This window comes from Phascolarctos cinereus, unplaced genomic scaffold (assembly GCF_003287225.1).
Source record: "Phascolarctos cinereus isolate Bilbo 61053 unplaced genomic scaffold, phaCin_HiC Scaffold_1;HRSCAF=81, whole genome shotgun sequence".
Taxonomy (NCBI): Eukaryota; Metazoa; Chordata; class Mammalia; order Diprotodontia; family Phascolarctidae; genus Phascolarctos; species Phascolarctos cinereus.
In genome coordinates, this window is record NW_027555514.1 from 38,385,185 (window position 1) to 38,412,369 (window position 27,185).

Sequence of the window (27,185 nt, forward strand, 5' to 3'; positions counted from 1 at the left end):
ATCCCCTTCCCCTTCTATTTTCCTGTAGGGCAGGACAGACTTCTGTACCCCATTTCCTGTATTTCTTATTTCCCAGTAGCATGTGAAAACATTTTTTGGAAACATATGTTTTTAAAACTTTAGGTTTCGAATCTTCTCCCTTCCTCCCTCCCCACCCACCCTCATTGAAAAGGCAAGCAACTCAATATAGGTTATACATGTGTAAAACACTTCCATAGTAGACATGTGAAAAACTAACTCTATTTCCCTTAATCCTATCCTGCCCTCCCATTTATTCTATTCTTTCTTTTGACCCTGTCCCTCCTCAGAAGTATTTGCTTCTGATTACCCCCTTTCCCAATCTGCCCTCCTCTCTATCATCCCCCTGCTCTCTTGTCCCCTTCTCCCCCTATTTTCCTGTAGGGTAAGACAGATTTCCTTACCCAATTGAATGTGTATGTTATTCCCTCTGTAAGCCAGATCCTATGAGAATAAGATTCACTCATTCCTTCTCACCTTCCCCCATTTCCCTTCCACTGTAAGGGCATTTTCTTTTCTGTTTTTTTTCCTTTTTTTGTGAGATAATTTACCCCATTCTACCTCTCCCTTTCTTCTTCTCCGAATATAATCCTCTCTCATCCCTTAATTTTATTCTCCACATATGACCCCTTAATCTTCAACTCACCCTGTGCCCTCTGTCTATCTGTCTGTCTATCTATCTATCTATCTATCTATCTATCTATCTATCTATCTATCTATCTACCTATAGATACATTAATTTTTTCCCTCCAACTACCCTAATACTGACAAAGGTCTCATGAGTTATAAATGTCATCTTTCCACACAGGAATGTAAACTAGGCTGCTCTTAATAGGAATTTTTAATCTTAACTGTTCTGTGCATCTGTAAGTGGGATAGATTAGCGGGAATCTGGTACAGGAGCCAGAAAACCCCAACACATCTGGTCCTGGCTCAGTGACTCACTCGCTGTCTGACTTGGTGCACGTGACTTTCTTCATCTCTTCCATGGAAAGGACCCTGGTTTTGGAATCAGAGGAAATATTCAAATTGAGTCACTTCCCTTTCCTGAGGTATCAGAGGTTGGGATTCAAACCCACTGAGAAGGGCCTCAGATTCCCCCTCTGTGAAATGAAGGGTTGGGCTAGATGTCCTTTGAGCTCTATAGACCACGATCCAGCTCTGGAGCTTTGTTTTATCAGTTGTATCCCCAGAACTTAGCGTGGTGCCTGGCACATAGTAGGCCCTTAACAAATGTTTATTGAATTGGATTTATTGGATTTATTAGATGTATAATCTTTCATCTTTAAAGTGAAAGGAGTTGGTAGACATGATCTGGACTCCCACTGTTTCACAGATTTCTTTGATCTCTCATTCAATTCAACTCAACCACTATTTATTAAAAATTGACTATGTTCTAGGCCCCATGGACACAAAAACAAAATCGAAACAATCCTTGACTTCAAGGATCTTACTTTCTACAGAGGGGAACAATAAGTATGTGATTTGGTAAACACATTTAAAAAAACTACAAAATAATTTAGCATAGGGCGGCAAGTAATCACCACTGAAGGATTTGGAAAGGCTTACCGTGGCAGGTGACTCTTTGCCTACGCATTGAAGGGGGCCAGGTATTTCTACAAAATGGAGGTGAAGACCATGAATATTCAACACAGCCTAGGCACAGGCAATGGAGGGGGATGTCAGGCATTAACAGCAGCGAGTGGGCCAGAGTGCAGAATGCATGAAGGGTAGTAACTGGAAACTAAGTCTCAAAAGGTAAGATTTTGATGAGTGAGAGGCAGTGAAGTGTAGGCACACAAGGACTTTCATACATAGTTAGGAGAGGCCTGGGTTTCAATCCCACCTTGGGCACTTCCAAGTTGTGCAGCTCTGTGCAAGGCATTTAATGTCTCTCAGGTTCCTCGTCTGTAAAATGGGAGGATCACACATATGATTCCCTGGAAGGTTGTTATGAGATTCAAGTAAGATACAATTTGCAAAGTGATATGCTTTTTTACTTTTGTTTTAGTCATGTCTTTGTGACCCCTTTTAGGTTTTTCTTGGTAAAGATATTGGAGTGGTTTGCCATTTCCTTCTCCGGCTCATTTTACAGATAAGGAAATTGAGCAGACAGAGTTGTACATCTAATTAGTGTGTGAGGCCAGATTTGAACTCAGGAAGAGGAGTCCTCCTGACTCTAGGCCTGGCAGATATGTAAGGGGCAGTTATTAGGAAAATGATTTTAAATTTGATTAATTCTGATCCAATTTATTATAAAATGTTGAATTGGATTGAATTAACTTTTATTAGTGTTTTTCTTTAGTATTTTTATCATTTGGATCCAGTAGAGTAATATACCTAGCTCTGAGTTTTCTGTTGTTTCCCATCTATCCAACAGTCTTTCAGGGTGGAAAGATTTCAGGTATAGAGTATGACATTGGGCAAGTCATGTAACTTCCCTGGGCCTCAGTTTCCCCATCTGGAAACATAAGGAGTTGGTTGTGGTGACATCTGAGGGCTCTTCTAGCTCTTGTCTATGATCCTCTCATATGAGATGGGAGCATTTTGATTTTGGACTAAAAACATCCCAGGATAATTTCTCTATTTGTCTCGTCAGCAACAGTTCCTCACCCATCTTGGTGTTCTGTCTGTAGTTGGCATGGGGCAGGTAGGAGGGTGGTATGGGAAAGCAGAGGAAAGGAAAGATTTCTGCCTATTCCAAGTCAGCTGACTTGAATGGTCTGGTCACACACAGCCAAGGTGGGAAAGAGAGGTCGGAGAGGGATGAAGAGGTGGGAAAAAGGTAAGTTGACCCATGTCACTTCCTCTTTTTGGCCAGCTCGATCTCTATATTTGATCCATATGTTTTGGTTTTGCATGATTTCTCTTAAAGTCACAGCCTGTCTTTTCCAGTCTGTAGGGAGGCCTCAGTCGCAGATGTCATGTTCCTGGTGGATTCCAGTAGAGGCCCAGAAAAATCCCGAAATGTTCGAGATTTCTTGTCTACATTGGTCAGTGGCCTTGACCTTGGCAAAGATAAAATCAGAGTAGGCCTGATCCAATACAGTGACATGCCCAGCACAGAGTTTTCCCTCAATACCTATCAACGCAAGGAAGATGTCTTGAGGCATATCCAGGCATTGACCTTCAAACATGGCGGTACCCAAACTGGCCGGGCCTTGTGGTTCATGTTAGAAAACCACTTCTTGGAAATAGCAGGGAGCCGGATACAGCAAGGGGTCCCCCAGATTGCTGTGCTGATTACGGATGGGCCAACACAGGATGACATCAAAGAGCCAGTTGAGGCGGTCAAGAAGGCAGGTGTCCTGCTGTACGCCATCGGCCTCCAAGGCGCTGTTTTTTCTGAGCTCAGGGAGGTAGCAAGCAATCCTGATGACAAGTTTATCTTTGAGGCAGCTGACGTCTCTTTCCTAGGCGACCTTTCCCAAAACGTGTTACTGGCACTCTGCACCACAATAGTGGAGGCGAATCCACAGGGATCCCAAGTCTCTCCAGGTAGTCCCTTAAATATTCCCTTCTTTCTTCTTCATCTTTCCCCACTTTTAGAGAATTTCAGAGAATGAGGATAATGACAGCTGGCATTTATATAGCATTTTAAGGTTTTCAAAGTGCTTTATCTATGCCATTATCTTATCTGAAGAAGTTGTAATTCATTGGACATGCGTCCAGTAGACATTTAGTGAACTCTTATTTTTGTGTAAAAGTACCATGCTAAGGGGCAGCTAGATGGTGCAATGGATAGGGTACTGGCTCTGGATTCAGGAACATCTGAGTTCAAGTATGGCCTCAGACACTTGACACTTACTAGCTGTGTGACCCTGGGCAAGTCACTTCACCCTGTTTGCCTCAGTTTCCTTTTCTGCCAAATGAACTGGAGAAGAAAATGGCAAACCACTCCAGTGCCTTTGCCAAGAAAACCCCAAATGGGGTCACAAAGAGTCAGACACAACTGAAGCAGTACAACAACAACAGGAGAGTGTTACAGCTATGAGAAGTGTGATGAAGTATAGAGCTCATTGAATGGGGCTGTGAGTGGGTAGAGACAAGGAGGGCTTCATGGAGGAGTGTTTCTGAGTTGGGCCTTGAAGGACTGGAGAGACAACAATAGAAAGTCACCATAGATCCTAAGACTGGCATGAACAATAGCCCAAAGAGGAGGGTGGGAATAAGCATTTATTAGGTGCCTACTTTGTGCCAGGCACTGTGCTAAGTGCTTTGCAGATGTCTCATTCAATTCTCACAACAGCTTTGGCAGATAAGTGCTTTTGTTAGCTCCAGTTTACAGTCAAGGAAATTGGTGCAGACAGAGGTTAAGTGACTTGCCCAGAGTCACACAGCTAGTAAGTGTCTGAGGCTGAATTTGAACTTGGGTCTTCCTGACCCCAGATCTAGCACGCTATCCGCTGTGCCACCCAGCTGCCTCTAGGATGGGAGAAGGCAAGACGTGGAGGGGGGAATGGAACACGGTCCAGTCTGGCTGGAACGTGGTGTGAGGGTCTTAGTCCGAGATAAGACTGGACAGGTAAGTTGAGGCCAGATCGCTTTACCATCGTCTACCGGGTTACAGTTAAAAAGTGCTTTTCTGTACATTTGGTCCTCATCCTCGCACGCTTGGGAGTCATGACTTTGAAGGAATCTAATCCGCCCCCTCATTTTTACAGATATAGAAACTGAGGCAAAGAGAGGTTAAGACAGTTGTTCAGAGTGGCGCAGCTCTGAATCATCAGGTCTGAGAATGTTCGCTTTGTGTTATTGTCGTTCCCGCTTCCCTCTCTCCCCGACCCCAGCCTGCAGGAAAGCGGCGGTAGCTGACCTGGTCTTCTTGGTGGACAGCTCCACCAGCATAGGCCCTGGCAACTTCCAAAAGGTGAAGAGCTTGCTCTACTCGCTGGCGTCGGGCCTGGAGATCGGCAGGGACCAGGTCCGGGTCGGGCTGGCCCAGTTCAGTGATAACATCTACGAGGCCTTTCTGCTCAGTCAGTTCCCTCTGAAGAGCGACGTGCTGCAGCAGATACGAAATCTCCCCTACCGGACCGGAGGGACCCGCACGGGGAGCGCCTTGGAATTCCTTAGGACCGCCTATTTCACCGACTCCGCGGGCAGCCGCGCCAAGGACAACGTCCCTCAGGTAGTGATCCTGGTGACGGATGGGGAGTCCAACGACGAGGTGGCCGAGGCGGCCAGCAAGCTGAAGGAAGGAGGCGTGTCAATCTATGTGGTGGGAATCAACGTGCAGGATGTCCAGGAGCTGGAGACAATAGCTAGCAAGCCCTTAGAGAAGTTCCTTTTTAGCATCGAGGATTTCAACATCCTCGAAGGTCTCTCTGGCAACATCCTTCCTACGCTGTGCTCAGCGGTTGAGAACCAGATCCAAGGTAAGCATCTCGCCCCCATCACCAGGCCGGTCCCAGGTAAGAGATGAAATGTATGGCTTTGTCTTTGGGAACCTCCAGCTTCCTTTCTCTCTCTCTCTCTCTCTCTCTCTCTCTCTCTCTCTCTCTCTCTCTCTCTCTCTCTCTCTCTCTCTCTCTCTCTCCCTCCCTCCCTCCCTCCTCCTCCCTCCCTCCCTCCCTCCCTCCTCCCTCTCTCTCTCTCTCTCTCTCTCTCTCTCTCCTCTTCTCTCTCTCTCTCTCTCTCTCTCCTCTCTTTCTCTCTCTCTCTCTCTCCCCCTCGTCTCTTTCTTTTTCTGTGTTTCTCTCTCTTTTCTGTCTCTGTCTCTCATGTCTCCCTCTCTCTGTCTGTCTCTTCTCCCTCTCTCTCTCTTTCTGTCCCACGCTGTCTCTCTGTCTTTCTCTGTCTCTAGCTCTAGCTTTCTCTCTCTCTGGCTGTAACTCACTCTTTCTTCACAAACCCTGATGTCTAGCCCTTCGTGTTTCCATCTTTTCAACTTCCTGTCACCATGTGATCTAAATGACCGATATCAGTTTACTTAGGATCATAGATTTGTTTATTTATTTTAATATTTTTAATTTATTCCCAATTACATGGAAAAACACTCTTAACATTCTCTTGTCAAATTTTGAGTTCCAAATTCGCTCCCTTGCTCTCTCCCCCATGGAGAAGGCAAACAGTTTGACATAGGTTATACATGTGTAGTCACAAAGATTTCTGTGTTTGTCATGCTGTGAAAGAAAACGTAGACAACCCCTCCTCCCCCAAGAAAAATAAAGAAAAAGTGTCTTTGATCTGCATTCAGGCTCCACCACTTCTCGCTCTGGAGATGGACAGCACCTTTTATCGTAAGTCCTGCAGAACTGTCTTGGATCATCGTATTGCTGAGAATAAGTCGCTGACAATTGATCATCGTGCAGCATTGTTGTTACTGTGTACGATGTCCTCTCAGTTCTGCTCACTTCACGTTGCATTGGTTAGGATCATAGATTTAGAGGCAGACAGGACCTTAGAGCCCAGTCCACTCATTTCATAGATGAGGAAACAAGATGAGAGGGGTTCAGTAACTTGCTCAGAAGTGAGTGTCCAAGGCAGGATCTGAGCTCAGGTCCGTACCGACTCCAAGCCCGATGTTCTGGTGACTGTGCCACCTAGTGACCTCTACAGCTATTTCACAGTATTACAAGATGTCAGGTGAAAGGGTCCTCAGGCTTCATCTGAGCAGGGATCACAGAATCGCAGAATGGCAGCTCAGACCTGAAGAAGAATTCCCTCTCCAGCATTGCCAGCAAGTCGTTAGACTTTTGCTTGGAAAGCATATGTGAGGGAGACATCCACCATTACCCAAGGCAGTCCATTCCATTCTGGGATAGCAGGCATTAATAACAATAATATCGAACATTTAAATGGCCCTTTAAGGTTTGCAAAGTGTTTTACAAAAATCTCATTTGATCTTCACTACAACCCAGTGAGGTATATTGCTATCCCCACTTGGCAGGTGTGGAAACCGGGGCAGAGAAGAGTTTAAGTGACTTGCCTAGAGTCACACAACTAGTAAGTGTCTGAGGCAGGACTTGAACTCAGATCTTCCTGACTCCAGGTCCATGGCTCTATCCCCTGTGTCACTGACTTTAGGAAGGTTTTCCTCACACTGAAATGAAATCTGTCTGTTTGCAATTTGTACCCCTTGTTGAAGTTTCTGCTCCTTGGGTTCTAGTAGAACAGATCTGATTCCTATAGATAAACAAGTCTGCAATTTAGCCACGCTTTGTCCTTGCCCTCTTCTGTGGCTGGCCAGCTCTTACCTCCTGCCCAGCTAACCCCTGTGCCTCAAAACCACAGTCTGATGAGTGAAAGTCTTGCTTGGTTTTATTATTATTTTTTTTTAGGCAATTGGGGCTAAGTGACTTTCCCAGGGTCACACAGCTAGGAAGTGTCAAGTGTTTGGTCTGAGGCTGGATTTGAACTCGGGTCCTCCTGACTTCAGGGCCAGTGCTCTATCCACTGCGCCACCTAGCTGCCCCTCCTGCTCATCTTTTACCTTGTCCTCCATATTTATCCTTACCAGCTGTGCCCCTCCCCTGCTCTGCTCGTCTCTTCCTCTACACCTGTTGGCATCCTTTTGCTGGATTGTTCCAAACTCTTCTTCATCTTCTTTTCCTCTTGTCTTCTTTCCATCTCTTGGAGCTCCTAGAAATATTGCTTTCTCCTGAAGATGCCTCATCCCTCTCCATTTTCTCAGGTGCTGGCCCCTTCTCTCATACTCCCTGACACTAGGGGGAAGGAGCATAAGCTGGCGTGCTCCATGTTACCCGTGCCACTTCCAGACCCACTCTCTGACACCCTCTCTCAGTAACCTCTGCCAACTAAGCAGACAGGAGCAGTCATGTTGTAGTAGATAGAGAGTCGGCCTTGCAGTCACAAGAGTCCTGGGTTCAAGTCCCGCTTCTGACAGATGCTGGCTGTATGATTGTGGCCAAGTAGGTGGCCTTTTGCAGTGTGGATAGAGTGTTGGACTTTGAGGGAGGAAGACCTGAGTTCAAATCCTGACTCAGACTTTCCTTTGGCTGTGTGACCACAGGCAAATTGTCTAACCTCCGTGAGCCTCAATTTCCTCATCTGTGAAATGGCACCTACCTTGTAGGGTTGTCACGAAGCCTAAATGAGATAATGTGGATGTGCAAAATGTGAGGTGCTGCATAATGGTGGTTGGGATTAGTGACCTCCCAGGTGGTTCTGTGGAGGAGCAAGGGCCCATGCTCTTTGGCGGCTGGGAGCTTTCTCATGGGAAGCACTCTGCACAGGCACAGTCACAGACTGAGTTTCTGCCCCCAAAAGGTACCAGGTTCTACAGATTTGTTGTTGTTGTTCAGTCCTTTCAGTCGCGTCCAACTCTTCTTGACCACACTTGGGATCTCCTTGGCAAAGACGCTGGAGTGGTCTGCCATTTCCTTCTCCAGCTCATTTTTATGGGTGAGGAAACGGAGGCAAACAGGGTGAAGTGACTTGCCCAGGGTCACACAGCTACTAAGTGTCTGAGGTTGGATTTGAACTCAGGTAAGACGAATCTTCCTGACTTCATGCCTGGCACTCTATTCACTATGGCACCAGATAGTTGTCCAGGCTCTACAAAGGCATAAATTGAATAGTTCCTGCACTCAAGGAGGGAGAAAAAAAATCATTGTTGTATATATGTTAGTATGTTATTAAAGCTTCAAATTACACTAAGACTTTTAGGACACTGTAAATATTGTCTATCTCTCTATCATCCATCTAGCTATCCATCCCTGTCCTCTGCTTTCCTGTCTTTTCTTCTTCTTCTTCCTTCTTCTTCTTCTTGCTCTTCTTTCTCTTCTTTCTCTTCTTCTCCTTCTTCCTTTTCTTTCTCTTCCTCCTCTTTTTCTTCCCATCCTCTCCTCCTTTCCCTTCTCTTCCTCCTCCTCCTCCGTCTTCTTTTTCTGCCTATGTGACATTGGCCAACCACGTATGCAGTCCAGGGGAACTAATACTGAATCAAGAGTCAAGAATCAAAATACTGATTTCAAATCATGCCTCTGATCGTTACTCTCTGCATGAGAGTGGAGAAGTTGCTTGACTTCAGTTTCCTCATCTGTAAAATAAGCGGGCTGGACTAAGAAGCCTTTGAGGTTCCATTCAGGTCTAGGCCTATGATGATGCTCCCTGTGTCTTTCTTTCCTTATCTATAAAATGGGGATAATTGTAGCACGGGCCTCTCAGGGTTGTTTTGAGCATCCAATGAAACAATGAATATAAAGTATTTCCAAACCTTATGGCTTTATAGAAATGTCAGCTTTTGTTACTGATATCTGTGTGTGACTTTGTGATGTGTGTAGGTCCTGGCTCTACACATCCTGTAGAATGGAGTTGCCTGCTTATCTTCCCATATCTTCACGTTTGAAATGTGATCGTTAGTTTAGCACTGGGAATGAGAAAAACCAGTTGCAGGTCTGCTGTTTGAATCTTGAATTCACCCACGGGCTATGTTAAAGCCTTTTATTGGGATTTTAGAGCTGGTCCTGGCAACCTTGTCCATGAGACTGCTCATTTCCTAGGCTTAGGGGAATGGTAAAAACTTGTTACAGAAACATTGAATTTCTGCTAAGGAATCAGAATGTCTACAAATAATGACTCAGCTCTCCAGAGTCCATTTTTAAAAGCTGGTGTAGTCATAAGTGACCATCTCAAGTTACCTCACCTCTCAGGGCCCCAGTTTCCTCATCTGTAAAATAAAGGAGTTGAACTGGATGGTCTCCAAGGTTCCCTTCTGCTCTATAGCTATGATGGAATGTAAGCTCCTTGGGGGCAAGAGACTGCTTTATTTTTCATTTTGTATCCCCAGTACCTAACCCAGTGCCTGACACCTAACAGTTGGCACTTAATGAATGCTTCTTAATTGATTGGTAGGTGAATCCTATTATCGATGATTAAAACAGTACCATGCACATAGCATGCATTTAGTAAACCTTTCCTGAGAGGAATCGAGTCAGTCAACAAGCTGTAACTGAGTGCTCTCTAGGTGCCTAATGATATCTCCCATCGTGAGAGTGAGTAAGTTTTGAAGAATGTTTTTCTCAACAACCCTGTGAACTAGGTAGGACAAATATTACGATGCCCATTTTATAGGTGAGGAAACTAAGGCTCTTTTACTGTTTTAATGGTTTTGAGAAGTTAAGCCACAATCAGTGTTGAGGCTAAATGGGAATGATCATATTCTAATGCTAAGGTTTGAGCTCCTGTCCCTCTGCTATCCCATCTCTTGTGCCTGGTACTGTTCCAGGTACAACGAGGAACACTGCTGTAGGAGTTCCTCTCTATAGTACATATTGCAGTCCACTAAGGCTTGGCCGTTCCACGCCACTCTTTGTCATGTCTTCTCATAAGTAAGCTACAGGGAGTCTACCCAATGTGCTGAGGGCCCTTCCTTGATTTTTCTTGACATCATAAATATACCAATGGAGCAGGAGGACCATCCCTTGTTTATTCCTTTCTCTCACCACATAACTAGTGCGTCTTATTTCTCTATCATATATCTCTTTGATGACATCCTTTACTACAATTCTGCTGTGCAGGTATGCCAAAGAAATGTAACATGGCCTTTGCCCGCAGGAAGCTTACAATGCAGACTGAAGAGCTAAGATAAGATGGTAAAAAAACGAGGGAACAAGATCATTTATGATAACTGCAGCGTAGATGGCAGGCGTAACTGCAAGAGGAGTAGAGAAAGAAGAGATTGGTGAGAGGTGGATCCTCAAGGAGGATTCAAAGGGGAGGCAGGATCTGAGGACATATAAAGAAGGAGATTCTAATTCTTGTATGAATTTGACCGAGTCATCATAGTAGCTCGTATTTCCATAGGTCTTTGAGGTTTATACTAAATGCTTTTCTTATAACAACCCTATGAGATTGGTAGTATAAGCATTATTGACTCCATTTTACAAACAGGGAAACTGAGATACAGAGCAAGTATAGTTGCCCATGCTCAAGCCTCACTTCTTCCATCTGAATTTCTCAGGAAAGATAATCCTTCTGTTAATTATTGTAAGAACCCATTTTTCATGCCTATTATGCCTTTTTTCTCCCTCTTTTACCTTCTACTCTAGCATTTACCAAGTCCTATGCTGATGTGGTCTTCCTTGTGGATACGTCAAAGGGCACATCACCAGCCACTTTCCATCGGATGAAAAGTTTTATTTTCAGAGTCATTGACGTGTTGGAGGTTGGGCGTGACAAGTACCAGATTGGGCTGGCCCAATATGGTCACCAAGTTCATGTTGAGTTTTTGCTCAACACCTATCAGAACCTAGATGAGATGATCATTCACATTCAGCAGAATTTTGTGCTCCGAGGAGGTGCCAGGAAGACAGAAAATGCCCTTCAATATATGCAGGAGACTTTTTTCCAGGAGAAGGCAGGGAGTCGCTTCCTCCAAGGCATCCCTCAGTATGCAGTGGTCATCACTTCTGGTCATTCAGAAGACTTGGTTTCGGAAGCTGCTCAGAAGCTTAAGGGGAGGGGAGTGAAGATCATGGCAGTTGGTATTCAAAACTTTGACAGAAGAGAACTAGAGGGCATGGCCACTCCTCCCTTTGTGTTTGAGATTGAGGGACAAGATGGGGTCAGGCAACTTCAGCGGGATATGAGCCAAGTGTTTGAAAACTCTGGCCGTTTGGACCTCAGTTCTGAGATGGGTGAAGAAGCCTTAGCAGGTATGGCATGTTCTTTGGGGTAAAAGGAGATGTTCATGTCCAGTGGGTCAAGTACCTGGTAGTAGGAAAGCTAAGGGATGTCATGAAGATCACTTTTTAAGACTGAGATGCCTTGCTTTTAGCAACATCAGTGCAATGATGCCTTGATTCACACATTCTCTGGGAACAGGGTACTTGCTAGTAAAACGTGTCTCAGCATAGGAAAGTTTGGGGAAATTTGTGGTTTTGGCCTGGGTCAGAAGAAGAAAGGGCTGAGGAGGAAGAGACTACAGTTGGGCTGGCTGTGCAGATCTCTCCAGGTTTGGGCAGGACCACACAGTTGAATCAAATCGTGAAGATGCTGGGGATGTTCTGTGTTTGCTGTAGTTGTGGAGGCCTTTTCTGACACTCAGTGGCAGGGAGGGATTCAATTCCAAGATGGAGGAGGCACTGTCCACCTTACCTCGAGGTGAGGAGGGGGTGGGAATGGTGTCCTAATTTCCAATGGGATGGGAATATGCATGATGGAAAGCATTTTTATGCTTTACATGTTATTTCTCTCTCAGGCAGTGAAGTTCCCAGTGACTGAGAATATGATATGAGTATATTCTGTATTGCATAGAGAAATGAAAAAAATCTCTACTGATGCTAAAGATAAATTGGGAGTGATTATTCAATTTAATTTTAATTATCATTTTAATAAATTTAAATTTAATTCATTTAAGGTTTTTCTTTTTTTAAAGGCAATTGGGGTTAAGTGACTTGCCCAGGGTCATACAGCTAGTAAGTGTCAGGTGTTTGGTCTGAGGCCGGATTTGAACTCAGGTCCTCCTGACTTCAGGGCTGGTGCTCTATCCACTGTACCACCTAGTTTCCCCTTCATTTAAGTTTTAAGAAGAGGATTCACAATGTGTTTCCTTTAATCAGAAAGTTTCTCTAGTATATTTAAACATGATTTGATTTATAATACTTTTACTTACAACTTCTTTGAATATTTGTTTTATAACATGTCCAAAAATTAAAAAAAAAGAAGAAAAGGAAAAGAAAACATGTTTCAATTTATATTCTGAGTCCTTCAGCTCTATCTGGAGGTAGATAATATGTTTTATCCTTTTTTTTTTCAATCCTTTGGAATAGTAGTGGGTCATTGTGGTGATCAGAGTTCCCAAGTGTTTCAAAGGTGTTTATATCTGCAATATCATTGTTATCATGTAAATTATTTTCCTGGTTCTGCTCATTTCATTTTGAATCAGTTTGTACAACTTCTTGGTTTTTGTGAAATCATCCTCTTCATAATTTCTTATAGCACCATAGTTTTTAACCCTTCATATAACATTGCTTATTCAACCATTCTTCAACTGATGGGCACCATTAAATTTCTTCTTTGCTACTACAAAAAGAGCTGCTTAAAATATTTTTGTACATATGAATCCTTTTCCTCTTTCCTTGCTTTCTTTGGGGAATAGACCTAGTTGTTGTATCTCTGGATCAAAGGATGTGCACAGTTCAATAACTTCTTTGGCTTAGTTCCAAATGTCTTTCTAGGACAACTGGACCAGTTTATAGCTCTGCCGATAGCACAGTACCTGTTTTCCCACAGCCCCTCCAGTATTTGTTATTTTTCTTTTTTTGTCAACTTTGCCAATCTGATGGATATTAGGTAGTACCTCAGAGCTGTTTAAATTTGCACATCTGTAATTATTAGTAATTTTTCATTTTAAGGAAAGCCTCATGTGTTCCTATGCTTTCTGGTGTTTTTTTTTTTAACATGAGTGGGTATTGTATCTTGTCAAAAGCTTTTTTTTGCATCTTTTGATATAATTATACGATTTTGGTAATTTTTTTATTCGTTTGGATAATTATGTTTATAGCTTTCTTAATATCGAACCAGTCCTTCATTCCTGGTTTAAATCCAGCCTGATTATAGTATATATTATTTGTGATGTGTTACTGTAGTTTCTTTTCTAGTATTTTATTTAAATTATTTTACATCAGTGTTGACTAGAGAAATTGGTCTCTAGTTTTCTTAGTCTATTTTGACTCTTCTAGTTTAGATATCAAGTCTACATTTGTGTTATAGATGGAATTTGGTAGGACTTCTGCTTTCCTCATTTTTTCTAAACATTTTATGTGGCATTAGAATTGTTCTTTAAATGTTAGGTAGAATTCATTCATCTGTACATTTATCTGGTCCTGTTTATTTTTTTTCCATTGAAAATTCATTTCTGGCTTGTTTCATTTATTTTTCTATTATAGGGTTTTATATGTACTCAATTTCCTGTTCTGTTATTCTGGGAAATTTATATTTTATAAATATTTATCTATTTAGATCAGTTTTATTAGCATATAATACAGGAAGATAGCTCCTAATAATTTCTTTCCCCCAACTGTGAATTTACCCTTTTCACTTCTGATACTGGCAATTTGGTTTTCTTCTTTCTTCTTTTATAAAAATCAAGTTAGCTAATGGCTTAGCTATTTTATTTTTTTTAAAAAAGTTTTTTCATTTTATTTAATAATTTAATGGCTTTTTTTGCTTTCAATTTTGTTAATTTCTTTAGGATTTCTGTTTTAATGTTTAATGAGAAGTTTTTAGTTTATTAGTTTTCTGTCTTTTTAAAAGTTGTATGCCTAATATATTGATCTACTCTCTTTCTCTTTTATTGATGAAAGTGTTTAGAGATATAAAATTTTACCTAACTATTGCTTTGGTTGCATCCCAGAATTTTGTGATATTGTCTCATTGTTGTCATTATCTTTAATGAGACTATATATTATTTCTATAATTTATTCTTTGATCTACCCATTTTTAAGATTATTTAGTTTCTAATTGGTTCTTAATTTTTGCTTCAAAAGCCCTTTATTTAATATATTTTTATTATACTTTGGCTCATAAAAGATGCTTTTTTCTGCTTTTTTTTTTGCATTTGTTTATGAGGCTTTTGTGCCATTAATACATGGTCAGTTTTTGTGAAGTTATCATGCATAGCTGAGACATAGGTATATTCCTTTCTCTTCCCATTCATTATTCTCCAGAAGTGTATCGTAACTAATTTTCCAAAATTCTATTGTAAGTTCTTCATTTCTTTTTTTGTTTATTTTTTGGTTAGATTTATCTAGGTCTGAGAGGGGTAAATTGAGGCCCCCCACCATTATAATTTTAATGTCTATTTCTCCCTATAACTCATTTAACTTTTCCTTTAAGAATTTAGATGTTGTAGCATTTGGTGCATATATGTTTAGTGCTGATACTAATTCATTATTTATGGTACCTTTTAGCAAAATATAGTTTCCTGGTTTGTCTCTTTTAATTATATGTATTTTTTCTTTTATCTTGAAATCATGATTGCTACTTCTACCTTTTTAACTTTAGCTGAAGTATAATAGATTCTGCTCCAGCTCATTATTTTAACTCTGTATGTATCTTTCTGTTTCAGCTGTGTTTCTTGCAAACAACATATTGTTGGACTCTGATTTCTAATCTATTCTGCTATGCTCTTTCATTATGTGACTTGTACTCGGATAGGTGGGTTCTGTTGTTAGAATGAGATCCTGGAAGCAGGATATCAGAAATAACATAGAAATGAAGTGATAAAAGACTGGACTAAGGTAAAGGAGAGGAAGGGGTGAACCCAAGAGACCTAAGAAGAACACATAGACCTTGATGGTAGATTCTACTCAAGAAATGAAGTCAAAGATAGAGAAATTAGAAAGTTATATAAAGGCACATTCTTATTGATTTTCCAGATATTAAGAGTCTATATGAGTGACGTGAGTCTGGTTCAAGGTGGAAATTTTTAAGGACTATATATTGGATATATATCACCTATAGTTACCTTTCTTGCCTTAAAAGAGGAAAAAAAGACTGGACCTGATTCTAAAGCATCAGATACATGTCATGTGTTCTAAACCATCATTTTGTGTGGGTTGGGATAATAGCAGTAATTATCATTGTTCTTACTTGAGCCTGTAGGTGACTTATCATTTCTGGCTTTTGGCTTTTAGTATGTATGAGTGCGTCCGTGGCTGACATCGTGTTCCTTGTTGAGGCATCTGGTGGAATTGGGTTAGAGAATTTCCAGCAAGTCATACAGTTCCTGGGGAAAGTTATCCGCACTCTAAATATTGGCCCCAACAACGTTAGAGTTGGCCTGGTGCTTTATAGTGATGAGCCAAGGCTCGAGTTCGGCCTGGACATGTTCCTGAGCCAGTTGGAAATCTTGAGCCACTTGAACAAGTTGCCATTCATAGGTGGCAAGACCAAGACAGGAGCTGCTTTGGATTTTCTCAGGAACATTGTATTCACCCAGGAGAGGGGGAGCCGGTCTGGACAAGGCATTCAACAGCTGGCTGTGGTCATTACAGAAGGCTATTCCCAGGACGAGGTGGACAGGCCAGCTTCTCTCCTCCGACGGGCTGGGGTCATGCTCTTTGCTGTGGGCACCCAGAAGGCTTCAGGAAGCAATGACCTGGACAGAATAGCATCCTACCCAGCTCGGAAGCATGCCATCTACTTGGAGTCATTCCTGCAGCTCTCAGTGGTCAAGGACAGGGTAAAGAAACGTTTTTGCACAGAGATTGTGCAGAAAACCTTTTCAGTTCCAGTGATGACCCGTGCCCTGAAAGAAGGTAAGAAGTATCCCTTGGACCTCTCTTGTCTTCTCTCTCTTCCATCCTTCCTTGCTTCATCTTTCCTTCCTTCCTTCATCCTTCCTCCCTTCATCCTTCATCCTTCCTCCCTTCCCTCCCTCCCTCCTTCCTTCCCTCCTTCCTTCATCCTTCCTCCCTTCATCCTTCCTCCCTTCATCCTTCATTTCCTCCTTCCCTCCTTCCCTCCCTCCTTCCTTCCTCCTTCCTTCCCTCCTTCCTTCCCTCCTTCCTTCCTTCCTTCCTTCCTTCCTTCCTTCCTTCCTTCCTTCCTTCCTTCCTTCCTTCCCTCCCTCCTTCCTTCCTTCCTTCCTTCCTTCCTTCCCTCCCTCCTTCCTTCCTTCCTTCCTTCCTTCCTTCCTTCCTTCCTTCCTTCCTTCCTCCTTCCTTCCTTCCTTCCTTCCTTCCTTCCTTCCTCCTTCCCTCCTCTTCCCTCCTCCTTCCTCCCTCCTTCCCTCCTCCTTCCCTCCTTCCTCCCTCCTTCCTCCCTCCTTCCCTCCCTCCTTCCCTCCTCCTTCCTTCCCTCCTTCCCTCCTTCCCTCCTTCCCTCCTTCCCCCTCTTCCTCCTTCCTCCTTCCTTCCTTCCCTCCTTCCTCCTTCCCTCCTTCCCTCCTTCCCTCCTTCCTCCCTCCTTCCCTCCCTCCTTCCTCTCCTTCCCTCCCTCCTTCCTCCCTCCTTCCCTCCTTCCCTCCCTCCTTCCCTCTCCTCCTCCTCCTTCCCTCCCTCCTTCCTCCCTCCTTCCTCCTTCCTTCCTTCCTTCCTTCCTTCCTTCCTTCCTTCCTTCCTTCCTTCCTTCCTTCCTTCCTTCCCTTCCTTCCTTCCTTCTTCCTTCCTTCCTTCCTTCCTTCCTTCCTTCCTTCCTTCCTTCCTTCCTTCCTTCCTTCCTTCTCTTTTTCTCTCTTCCTCCTTTCACATTCCCCTCTTCTGTTCCAAGTATCTCATGTAATCCTCATAATATCAGTCCTCAGAATCCACCCAGTCCATCACCCTAATTCTACAGATGAGCAGACTTGAGACCCAGGGAGGAGAGGGTGACTTGGTCCCATTCACACAGTAAGTAGCAGAGCTGAGCTTTGTGCCGAGGCCCTTTAGCTCCAGAGCAGGGCTTTTCCTATAGATGCAGCCTCTCCATCACGGAAGGTCTGGAACTTTGCACTTTTTAGTTTTGTGAAGAACATATCTTGCTTCTCCATATAGGTGCCTGAAGGATCTGTGATTTCATCAGTGTGTGGGAAGTCCTGGTACCCCCTTCCCCTCATGCAGATCACAAGCCATTTAAGACTTAGTAATAGACTCTAGGGAGTCACACAGAGAAATGAAATGGGTGCACGGGAAGCAAAGAGGCCAGAACCTTAAAAAACCTGCCTGTGGGGCACAGGCTGGAATTCTCTGTGCTGCTTGACCACAAGATGTGGGCATGATGCTCTGCAAAAGTGCTGCGGACTTCTTCCTCCCTCTTAGGCAGAGATGTGTCATAGTGCAGATTACTTAAAAGAGACCTCACTTAAAACAGGAAGTCCCTGTTCTCACAGGGCTGTGCCAGTCAATAGGGTACACTCCGTGAGCTTTGCTGGGCCATAGCAGGGAAGGTCGAGTCTGAGGCAAGTCATGGCTAGTAAGAGAACAGCTTTCATTCTGCCCGTTCTTGTCATCATCATCGTTGTCAAGGCCACTCACATTTGTATCCGTCACATTTTAGGGTTTACCAAGTTCTTTCTCCTGGCCTCCCCGTAAGGGGCAGAGAGTAAAAATAATCATCCCCCCTTAAGATGCGGTATGGCGCAGTAGGAAGAGCCCTGGCTTTAGAATTGGAAGACCTTGATTTGAGTCCTTTCCCCTGTGACCCTAGGAGAGTCACTAAACCTCTTTGGGCCTTACTTTCCTCTTTGCTAAAATGAGGGAGTTGAACTGAATGATCCCTGAGGTCCTCTCCAGCTCACAATCAATTTTTCCATTTTACATATGGGAAAATTGATGTCCAGAGAGTGGTTCAGCTATGGCCACATGGCTAGTTAATATTGGAGTTAGGATTCACTCTTAGGTCTCTGGCCTGATCCAAGTCTCTTTCTCTTGCACCATGCTGCCTCTTCATCATCTACTCCTACATGAAAAATCTTAGGCACTCATGGAATGTAAGCTTCTTGAGGGCAGGAGCTATTTCATATTTGTCCATGTATCTCCATCATCTAGCACAATGCCTGGACCACAGTACGTGTCGATAGATTGATTTCTTAGGCTCCCTGTAGCGTTTTTACCTATGTCTGTGTTCTCATTGACTAGGTTGCATAAACACGGAGAAAGCAGATATCTATTTTCTCATTGATGGGTCAGGCAGCATAGTCCCTGAAGACTTTGAGGAAATGAAGACATTCATGAACCAGCTGATAAGCATGTTCCATGTTGGTGCAGACAAAGTGCGGTTTGGGGTTGTCCAGTACTCAGACTATTCCCAAACTGAGTTTGACATCAGCCAGTATACGAGTGTGGCCCAGCTGATGAGGGCCATTGCAAGCATACAGCAAATGGAAGGTGGCACCCATACGGGGGATGCCCTAAGATTCATGAAGCATCTTTTTTCAAATATTACCAGGGACAAAGTTCTTCGCTTTCTCATTGTCATCACTGATGGGAAGTCCCAGGACTCAGTGGCTCAGGCTGCAGAGGAACTGAGGCAGGAAAATATCACCATCTATGCCATTGGCGTCAAATCTGCTATCACCAAGGAGCTTGTTGAGATCTCTGGCTCAGGAAATAGGATGTTTTTTGTGAATGACTTTGATTCCTTGAAGTATATTCAGCAAGAGGTCGTACAGGACATCTGCTTCCCAGAGGGTAAGGAAAATGAGGGGGTCCCACATTATCTACATCATCCACAACAGGGTGGACATTTACACTGCCTGAATATGTCCCATCTTCAATCTGACTTACAGATGGGGAGAATAAGTTAGTTAGGTCATCATGGAACTTAGAGAGTTATGGTGACCCATGGGGAGTCAAGAAGAGCACATTTTATGGTCTTGTCTTGCGTCCACTCAGACATAGCCCCATGGTGCTTTGTTGGCTTGAGAAAGGGATGCGCTCGTGCCTTATAAACCGTAGTGAATTTCCATTTTCAGAAGAGCTGGCACATTTTCTACCTAAGCTGCCACATTGCTGGGGTTAGGGAGTGGGTTCCACTAAATTTATTCAGACATCAAATGTTCCTTTTTTCTTTTACATTTTCGCAGTGTGTAAGGATATGAAAGCAGACATTCTTTTCTTGGTCGATGGCTCTGAGAGGGTCTGCTCCAGAGATTTTGAAAAAATGAAGGAATTCATGAGGCAGATGGTAAACAGGTCAGACATCGGCCCTGAGAAAGCACAGATTGGCCTCTTGCAATTCAGTTCAAGCACCAAGGAAGAGTTCCAGCTCAACACATACTTCTCCAAGGTGGACATTCTTAGGGCCATCTCTGCTATGGTACAAATGAAAGCAGCCACCTATCTGGGCAGTGCCCTATCCTTTGCTTCTCCTTACTTTGATATGCCAAGAGGAGGAAGACGTAACGTACCCCAATATTTGATCCTAATCATTGATGGGGAAGCCAAAGATGCTGTGAAAATGCCAGCCCAGGCCCTCAGAGATAAAAGAATCAAGATCTTTGCCATTGGAGCACATAAGGCCAACAACTCCCAGCTGCTGGAGGTCACAGGTGCCCAGGACAAGGTGTATTATGATGATAACTTTGATTCCCTCCTTTTCCTGGAGAAGGAGATATTTTTTAGGCTCTGCAATGTGGAGGAGGGTGAGTGGCAGCGAACCTCTGTTTTGTTTGTTTTTAAATTCACACATGAAACGTGTAGAGGATACGTGCTGGGTTTAATTGGATTGAAGAGTTTTCTGTAGTTCTGTGCCGTGTGTGTGTGTGTGTGTGTGTGTGTGTGTGTGTGTGTGTGTGTGTGTGTGTGTATGTGTGTGTGAGAGAGAGGGAGGGAGGGAGGGAGAGGTGGGTGGGTGACTTCTCACTGAGCTCTCGTGTGATTCCATACTACATCGTGTGTGTCTGCAAAGCCCACTTTGTAAGGCCATAGACTCAAAGTCTTATGGCTGGGAGGCTGTTCAGGTCTTCTGTTTGTCTGATACCCAGACAGGGACACCTGCCCCAGCATCATCCCTGGCAGACCTTCATTGAGTCTCTACTGAAAGCCCTCCCAGAATCTCCTATCTCCTTCTGTCGCCCACTCCACATTCAGATGGACCTGTTGGGTCATTTTTTTCTTTTTTTTCCTTGAATTGAGTCTGTCTGCCCCTCACTCCTAGTTTTGCTTTTTGTCCCGAGTAGAGCAAGTCCCAGTCCATATCCACACGGCTGCCTCCTTCACACATGGGAAGAGAATGAGTGGTCATGTGCCTCCTTGCCTTGCTCTCTTGGAATCCCCAGTTCCCTTGAAGACTTCGCTCAGTTGCCGTCTTCTGCATGAGGCCTTTCCTCATTTCCTCAGATACTAGTGCTCTTTCCCTACTGACCCTGAAGTTGTTTTTTACTTATTCTGTACCTTGTATTTACTTATTTGTGTATTGTATCCCCTCAATGAATATAAGTTCCTGGAGGACAGGGGACTGTTATTTTAAATATCTCATCACCTCATATAGTTTCTTGCAGTCAGTCAGTCAGTGAGGTGACAAGTATTTATTAAGCACCTGCTGGGTTCCAGTGCATATATTATTACTACTGTCAATTAAATTTACTAAATTAATTAAATACTACTATGTTTTTGTACTCATGAGAACATAGTAAGTACTTACTAAATGTTTGTTGATTGGTGCCACTGGCATATAGTAGGTGCTTAATAAATGCTTATTGGATTCTCCAGACTTAACATCCTTGGTTCCTTTTTTTTTTTTTTTAAAGCCAGGAATGAGTTAGGGTTGGAACTAACGAATCTGTGTTCAAATGTTCTGCTCTTGTCTTTATATATCAGACTCTATCAGGTTCCTGAGTGCATAGGCAACATGACTGTGTAGAATTAACTCCTAAAGTAGGATTCCCCATTCCCTCACCTTTCCCCTAAAAATTTATAAGAGCTCAGGGCATGACTATGTCCAAGGTAGGCACATGCTCACTGAATGAATGAATGAATGTGCTAGCAGTTTTCTTCTTTCCTTTATCGCAGCCTGCAAAAAGACAGAAGCAGCAGATATTCTGTTCTTGGTACACGCATCTAGTGGCACCACCAACCAAGAACTTGTGGCCATTCACAGACTCATGGAAGCCATTGTCAATGACTCACTGGTTGGAAAGGACAATGTGAGATTTGGGGCTATTTCCTATAGCGACAATTCAGAAGTACTGTTTTCATTGGATACCTACATTACTAAAGCTCAGATCAGGGAAGCCATTTTACGCTTGAAACCCAAGGTGGGAAAAGCCCATACAGCCACAGCTTTAAAGTTTGCTAAGGGAATGTTTGCTGACATGCATGGAGGTCGCCCGTCCTTGGGCATCACCCAGATCTTGGTACTCATTACCAACAAGCCAACTGAGTTTAAAGAAAGACGGTACCTGCAAGACTCAGCAGAGGCTCTCAAAGAAGCTGACATTAATGTCTTTGCCATTGGAATAAAAAGTGTCAAGAGGCCAGAACTTCACACTATCACAAGGTATCAGGATAGATCGTTCGTGGTGCAGAGTCCTGATGAGCTTTGTGATTTGCACGAAAAAGTGACTCATGTCATATGTAGTGAATCAAAACCAAGTAAGTGAACCTTTTCTTTTTTTCTCAAAAAATGATTTATTGGTGATGGTTTTTTTTAATATGCCAAGAATTGTCAAATTAACTATCACTCCCTCTTTGAACCTGCCCTCATAACAACACCACCACCAACAAAACTAAGAAAATAGATGGATGAAGCATTTGAATTAAAAGCACATACAATCCCACCAATATAGGTGCTTACTCTCTCCCAAGAAGAAGGGAGTATTTTTCATTAAGACTGGCCATTTTCAGTGGCTCTGAGTTCAGCTGCCCTGTAGTGCTGTTATTGCTTGTGTCATTGGAGACTTTGTCCCATGATTCTGCATTCTTTGTCCCGAATCAGTTCATGTGAGCCTTCTGGTGTTTCTCTTACTTCTTCCTCTTTGCTACTTCTGACTATATAAAAATATTGCTTTGCATTCATATACTGCAATGGTTTTTAGCCGATCTCCAGTTGATGGGCACTTACTTTGTTTAGTTTTTGGCCAATTCCTCCCAAAATTAGTCAACCTTTTTGTTTTCAAATACGTAAAACTTCTCCAATAGCTTTTCCTCACTTAGATCTTATTTTTGTGGCTATTTGGGCCGTCCAGCCTGACTAAACTACAGTATTTCCTGATGGGCTTTAGTGACACCTAGCCAACTTCTAATTTAGAAAGGATGCTATCATTCTTGCTGCTCTGGTTTCCTATCCTATTGAAAGCCTTTTTGATTCTCTAAGGCCACTCAGGGTTGCTTCAGGGCACTCACTGAACCCCATCTAGCCTTCTGGAGGTTAGGGGTAGGGGCAGGGTCGTGACTTGGAGAGCTAAATCTGTGGGCTAAGGGTAAATAGGGAGCATTTGTGTGTTAGAAATCAAAGAATAGTGAGTAATCTAAGTGAGTAATCAATTAGAGAGAGAAAGCATCCAGGGAAAAGTGAGAGGCTGGTGCCATGTCCAGGCTGCTTCAGAGAATTAGCCTGCACATGGATGGATCAAGCTCTTGGATCCTAGGGATATAGGATGGGGGACCAGAAAGGTTTGTAGAATGGTTTTGTTTAGCTCATTGTTTTACAAGTGAGGAAGCTCATGTTATGAAAGCTTAGATTACTTGCTCAGGGTTGTCCTTTTGGTTAGTAATAGAGCTGAAATTAAAACCCAAGTCTTTAAAATCCAAATTTAGAACCCATTCCAATAGTCTAGAGGTTCTCAAATTTCTTGGTCTCAGAATCTCTTTTCACCCTTAAAAATTTAGACTCATCCCCCTAAGAACTTTTATTTTTTGTGCATTGTAGCAATTGACTTTACCATATTAGAAATTAATATCATGGTATTGTTATGAAAATAATTTTGACCTCTTAAACCTCCTGAAAGTGGCTCAGATTCCCCCAGAGGTCCCCAGACCACACTCTGAGGCCAGATCCTCCCTCTGAGTTATCAAGAAATTGTTATAATCAAGTGCCAGATGTTGAAGCATAGCTCGTTCAGAAGGGAAGCAAACAAGAGTGAGATGTATTGGGATGGTGTGGGAAAGAAGGACGTAAACCCAGGGAACGGCGGCTATCAAAGAAACACTTAGTCTTGCCCCAGTCTTTCCTAGAACTTCTCCTTTCTTGATGCTAGGAGGAGATGTTGCTCATGCCTCTTCTACCCTGTTTTTCCCCCCAAACCCTGAAACAAACACCCCTCCCAACACCCCTTGCTGCTGCCTGGCTGGGAGCCACATGATTCCAGGTGGCGTGCAATAGTATAAACGTCTGAACCAGATCGTAGGGTTACAGGACAATAGAGTCATAGATTCAGAACTACAAGGCACCTTAGAAAGCCTGGCACCAAGGTAACCATTTCATTTGCCGTGTGACAAAACTGGAAACCAAAGCGATTTGCCTAAGGTTGTCCTGTGCGCAGAGCCAGAATTTGAACTCAGGTTCTTCTGTCTCCAAACCTAATGCTTTATGAACAGTCAGGATGCCTTTCTAGTTAAATCAGCTTACAAATTTACCTAAATTGTTATCAGTGAGAATGGTCTGGATGATTTAACCAATCTGAGGTGGTCAGAATTGAAAGAAGATAGATACCTTTTTGGGGACATTCTTTTCCCACATACCCAAGTCATAGTCTATGGCTAGGCTTGGATGCATCTTCCAGATTGATGCTAGCATATGATGTGGTGTCTCATTCTGAGGCAGCTGTGGTATAATGGATCAGAGAGCTGCTCTCAAATTCAGGAAGACCTGGGTTCAGATCCTGCCTCTGACACTTACTGACTGTGTGACCCTGACAAATGACTTCACCTCTTAGGGCTTCCAGGCAATTCTCTGATTTCTAAATTGTGGAAAAGTGCTACCTTGCACTGAAAGAGAGCAGGAGGGAGTTCCCTCACCTGTAGGTTCTGTGTATCAATGAAATCAGAGGCTTGTCTCTATCCATAGCCTCATCACCTCAGTGTTACATTTTCCACAGTGCGCTAAAAGCTTTACCTGCCCACAGCATAATTTCTTTTATGTTTAGCATGATTTCTTAAAAGACATTGACCTCTGTTTTTTCTGGCTCAGTTGGCCAGAGTTGGGAAAACAGGAAAAACAGCAAGGGGAAAGACGTGGACAAAGATCTCACCTTTTCAAACCTGTTATTTAGCTTTAAAAATGAATCTTTTTTTCTTTTCCAGTTTGTGGCCATCAGCAAATAGACCTTGTGTTTCTGATCGATGGATCCTTGAGCATCCATCCTCGAAACTTCACTGCCATGAAGACTTTTATGAAGCAAATGGTGAATAGTTTCACTATTGGCAAGGAGAAGGTCCGCATTGGGGTAGCTCAGTATAGCACTGATCCTAAGAAAGAATTCTACCTTAATGCTTTCTACTCCAGTGCTGAAGTCAACAAACACGTTGACAAGATTATCCAGTTGAGAAGTAAAACATTCACTGGTAAAGGGCTGAAGTTTGTAAAGAGCTTTTTTGAACCAGCCAATGGGAGCCGGAAGAACCTCAATGTTTTACAAAGCCTGGTAGTCATTACTGATGGGATGTCTACTGATTCGGTAGTGGAAGCAGCAAGTGACTTGAGAAATGAAAAAATCAACATTTTTGCCATTGGTATTGGTGTCATCAACCTCTTTGAACTTCAGGTTATCGCTGGCGATGTGAAGAGGGTGTTTGTGGTGGGTGACTTTGGACAGCTGGGCATTATCGAGAGGAAGGTTGTCAGGGAGCTCTGTGAACCACAGGATATTCCTTCTGGTGAGTGAGAACAATACGCACTGCTCCTAATTCATGTTTCCATGGTGATTCCTGAAAAAAGACGGAGATACTTATCTAATGGAATAGAAGTAACCTCATAGAGACTTGCTACGTTAAAGGAAGCTGAAGAGGGTTAGATGGGAGTCCAAGAAATAGGGGTTCTATTTCTATATCCACCTCTTGGGTCTTGTCAATGAAGGGATACCTTGGAATCAGGAAGATGCAGTTGGATTTAGATCTTTCCTCTGTCAAGTTCTGGCTTTGTGACCGTGGGCAAATCATTTAACCTTTCAGTGACCCAGGACTGTCCTCTGAGTCTACACATTCCAGATGAGCTGCTAATAGGTTCTGGTGGAGGGAATTATATGCATTATATATATTATGCATTTTCCACACCAATGAAAAAGAAAAATTTCTAAATTTCTAAAAGAAAAAGAACTTAATATTTTCTCTGGGTTTTAGGAACTGAGGGATGTTCCATTGACCAACATAGAAATTAGAGGATTTATCTAATTTTTAAAAGTATATAAATCCTTATAATTAGTATGGCTATTGTGCATCAATCTAGCCATTTATAAAGCATGTTTACATCAATCTAGCCATTACAAAGTAGACTTGCTCTGTAAAAAAAAAATCGTGTCTATGGCTTAATATTAACACAGTAGGAAATCTTCCCAGAACGTTTATTAGCACGAAACATAATTAATGCCTCAATGAAATTATTTTTGAAGAATCTTGAGGAAGCAGATGTTCTCAGGAATCTAGTTTCTTGGTAATGATTGATATATGGCATCTGTAGGTCGACTCTAAGCTATCTCCCCAGGTCTGTTGTTAAGGGTTTCATCTTAAATTAAGCTCAGCTATGCCAGAAGCTGGTGGGGTGAATGGTAGGGACTTTTAATGAGAAGCCAAGGTCTAGATTCACCTAGAGTTTTGCTGGGCTGATATTCTGTGTTGTTTGAATGTTATGAAATAACTGTCTAAGATCAGAACTTGGAATGCAATTCTTGACAGACACAAACGTATACCTTCTTTTAAAATGCAAAAGACATAGCACTACCAGGGATTTGAAAACATCAGATTAACTGCCTCATTGTTTGTAGATGCCATGTAATATATTGGAAGAGCAGTCAGGAGCCTGAATTTAAAATAATTTGATTGAATACCAACTAATCACAACCAACTAATCACAGCTAACTAGACTAAGCTTGAAGTTTTGCTGTGATTTTAAGTGGATTATCTCATTTGACCCTTACCAACAGGCTTGTGAAAAAGGCACTACTAAGATTATTATCACCATTTTTATAGCTAAGGAAACTGAGAAGTGGCATGCTTTGCCCAGAGTAACATAGCTAGTAAGTACCAGAAACAAGATTAAACCTGGTATGTTAGATATTTGTGATCAGGAGCAAATTTATACTGGGCTAAAAAAAAATAGGAAAAAGGTTATATAATAAATCCAACCAAAAATGGATTTTTGGAAAAAGCGAGGTGTACGCATTTAAATACAACCACACAGCAAGTTGTGTCAATAGGCATTTATTAAATGCCTACTATGTGTGAGGCACTGGGGATACAAAAAAAGGCAAAAGCTGTCCTTGCCCTCAGTGAGCTCCCAGTCTAGTAATAGGATAGACAGACAATCTGCAAACATGCACAAACAAGATATACATAGGATGACTTGGAAGAATACAAGTGATGCATGGTCAGAAGTTATCCATTGGTACAAATCATCATTACAGGATCTCAGGAGCCTCCTGGTGAATTTCAAGTAAAGAATAGAGAAGTTTTTTTTTTTAAGTTCTGTTATTAAAGGGAAGGGAAGGCATATGCTCTCAATTCATAGACATAAATGATGATTAACCATCTCAGGAGTGTGAATAATTAGCTGTCACAGACTCCAAAGTAAGCATGTCTAGATCTCAGCTACTCTTGAATGCCTGATGTGTCTATGACCTTTTT

General features: G+C 42.7%; 2 protein-coding genes across 2 annotated transcripts in view; both read left to right on the plus strand.

Moving 5' to 3' along the window:
* Nucleotides 1-2,784: 2,784 nt before the first annotated feature.
* LOC144455801 (collagen alpha-4(VI) chain-like) lies at nucleotides 2,785-4,514 on the plus strand. The gene is made up of 3 exons (XM_078149566.1): nucleotides 2,785-2,803; nucleotides 2,914-3,516; nucleotides 4,408-4,514. Exons 1-3 carry the CDS (start codon nucleotides 2,785-2,787, stop codon nucleotides 4,512-4,514), a joined length of 729 nt encoding a protein of 242 aa, XP_078005692.1.
* Nucleotides 4,515-4,756: 242 nt separating this feature from the next.
* Nucleotides 4,757-27,185, plus strand: part of LOC110209064 (collagen alpha-4(VI) chain-like) — a 108,326-nt gene continuing 85,897 nt past the window's right edge. The window contains exons 1-7 of the mRNA XM_020987252.2: nucleotides 4,757-5,396; nucleotides 11,034-11,639; nucleotides 15,624-16,247; nucleotides 18,546-19,097; nucleotides 19,493-20,050; nucleotides 21,420-22,001; nucleotides 24,651-25,223. Of these exons, the coding sequence (XP_020842911.2) occupies nucleotides 4,757-5,396; nucleotides 11,034-11,639; nucleotides 15,624-16,247; nucleotides 18,546-19,097; nucleotides 19,493-20,050; nucleotides 21,420-22,001; nucleotides 24,651-25,223 (4,135 nt within the window). The remainder of the gene's footprint in view (nucleotides 5,397-11,033; nucleotides 11,640-15,623; nucleotides 16,248-18,545; nucleotides 19,098-19,492; nucleotides 20,051-21,419; nucleotides 22,002-24,650; nucleotides 25,224-27,185) is intronic.

Bases quoted from the DNA above. Each gene is read 5' to 3' on its own strand.
- LOC144455801 (XM_078149566.1), top strand. The intron at 3,517-4,407 runs GTAGTCCCTTAA...TCCTGACCCCAG, and splicing joins GGGATCCCAAGTCTCTCCAG to ATCTAGCACGCTATCCGCTG.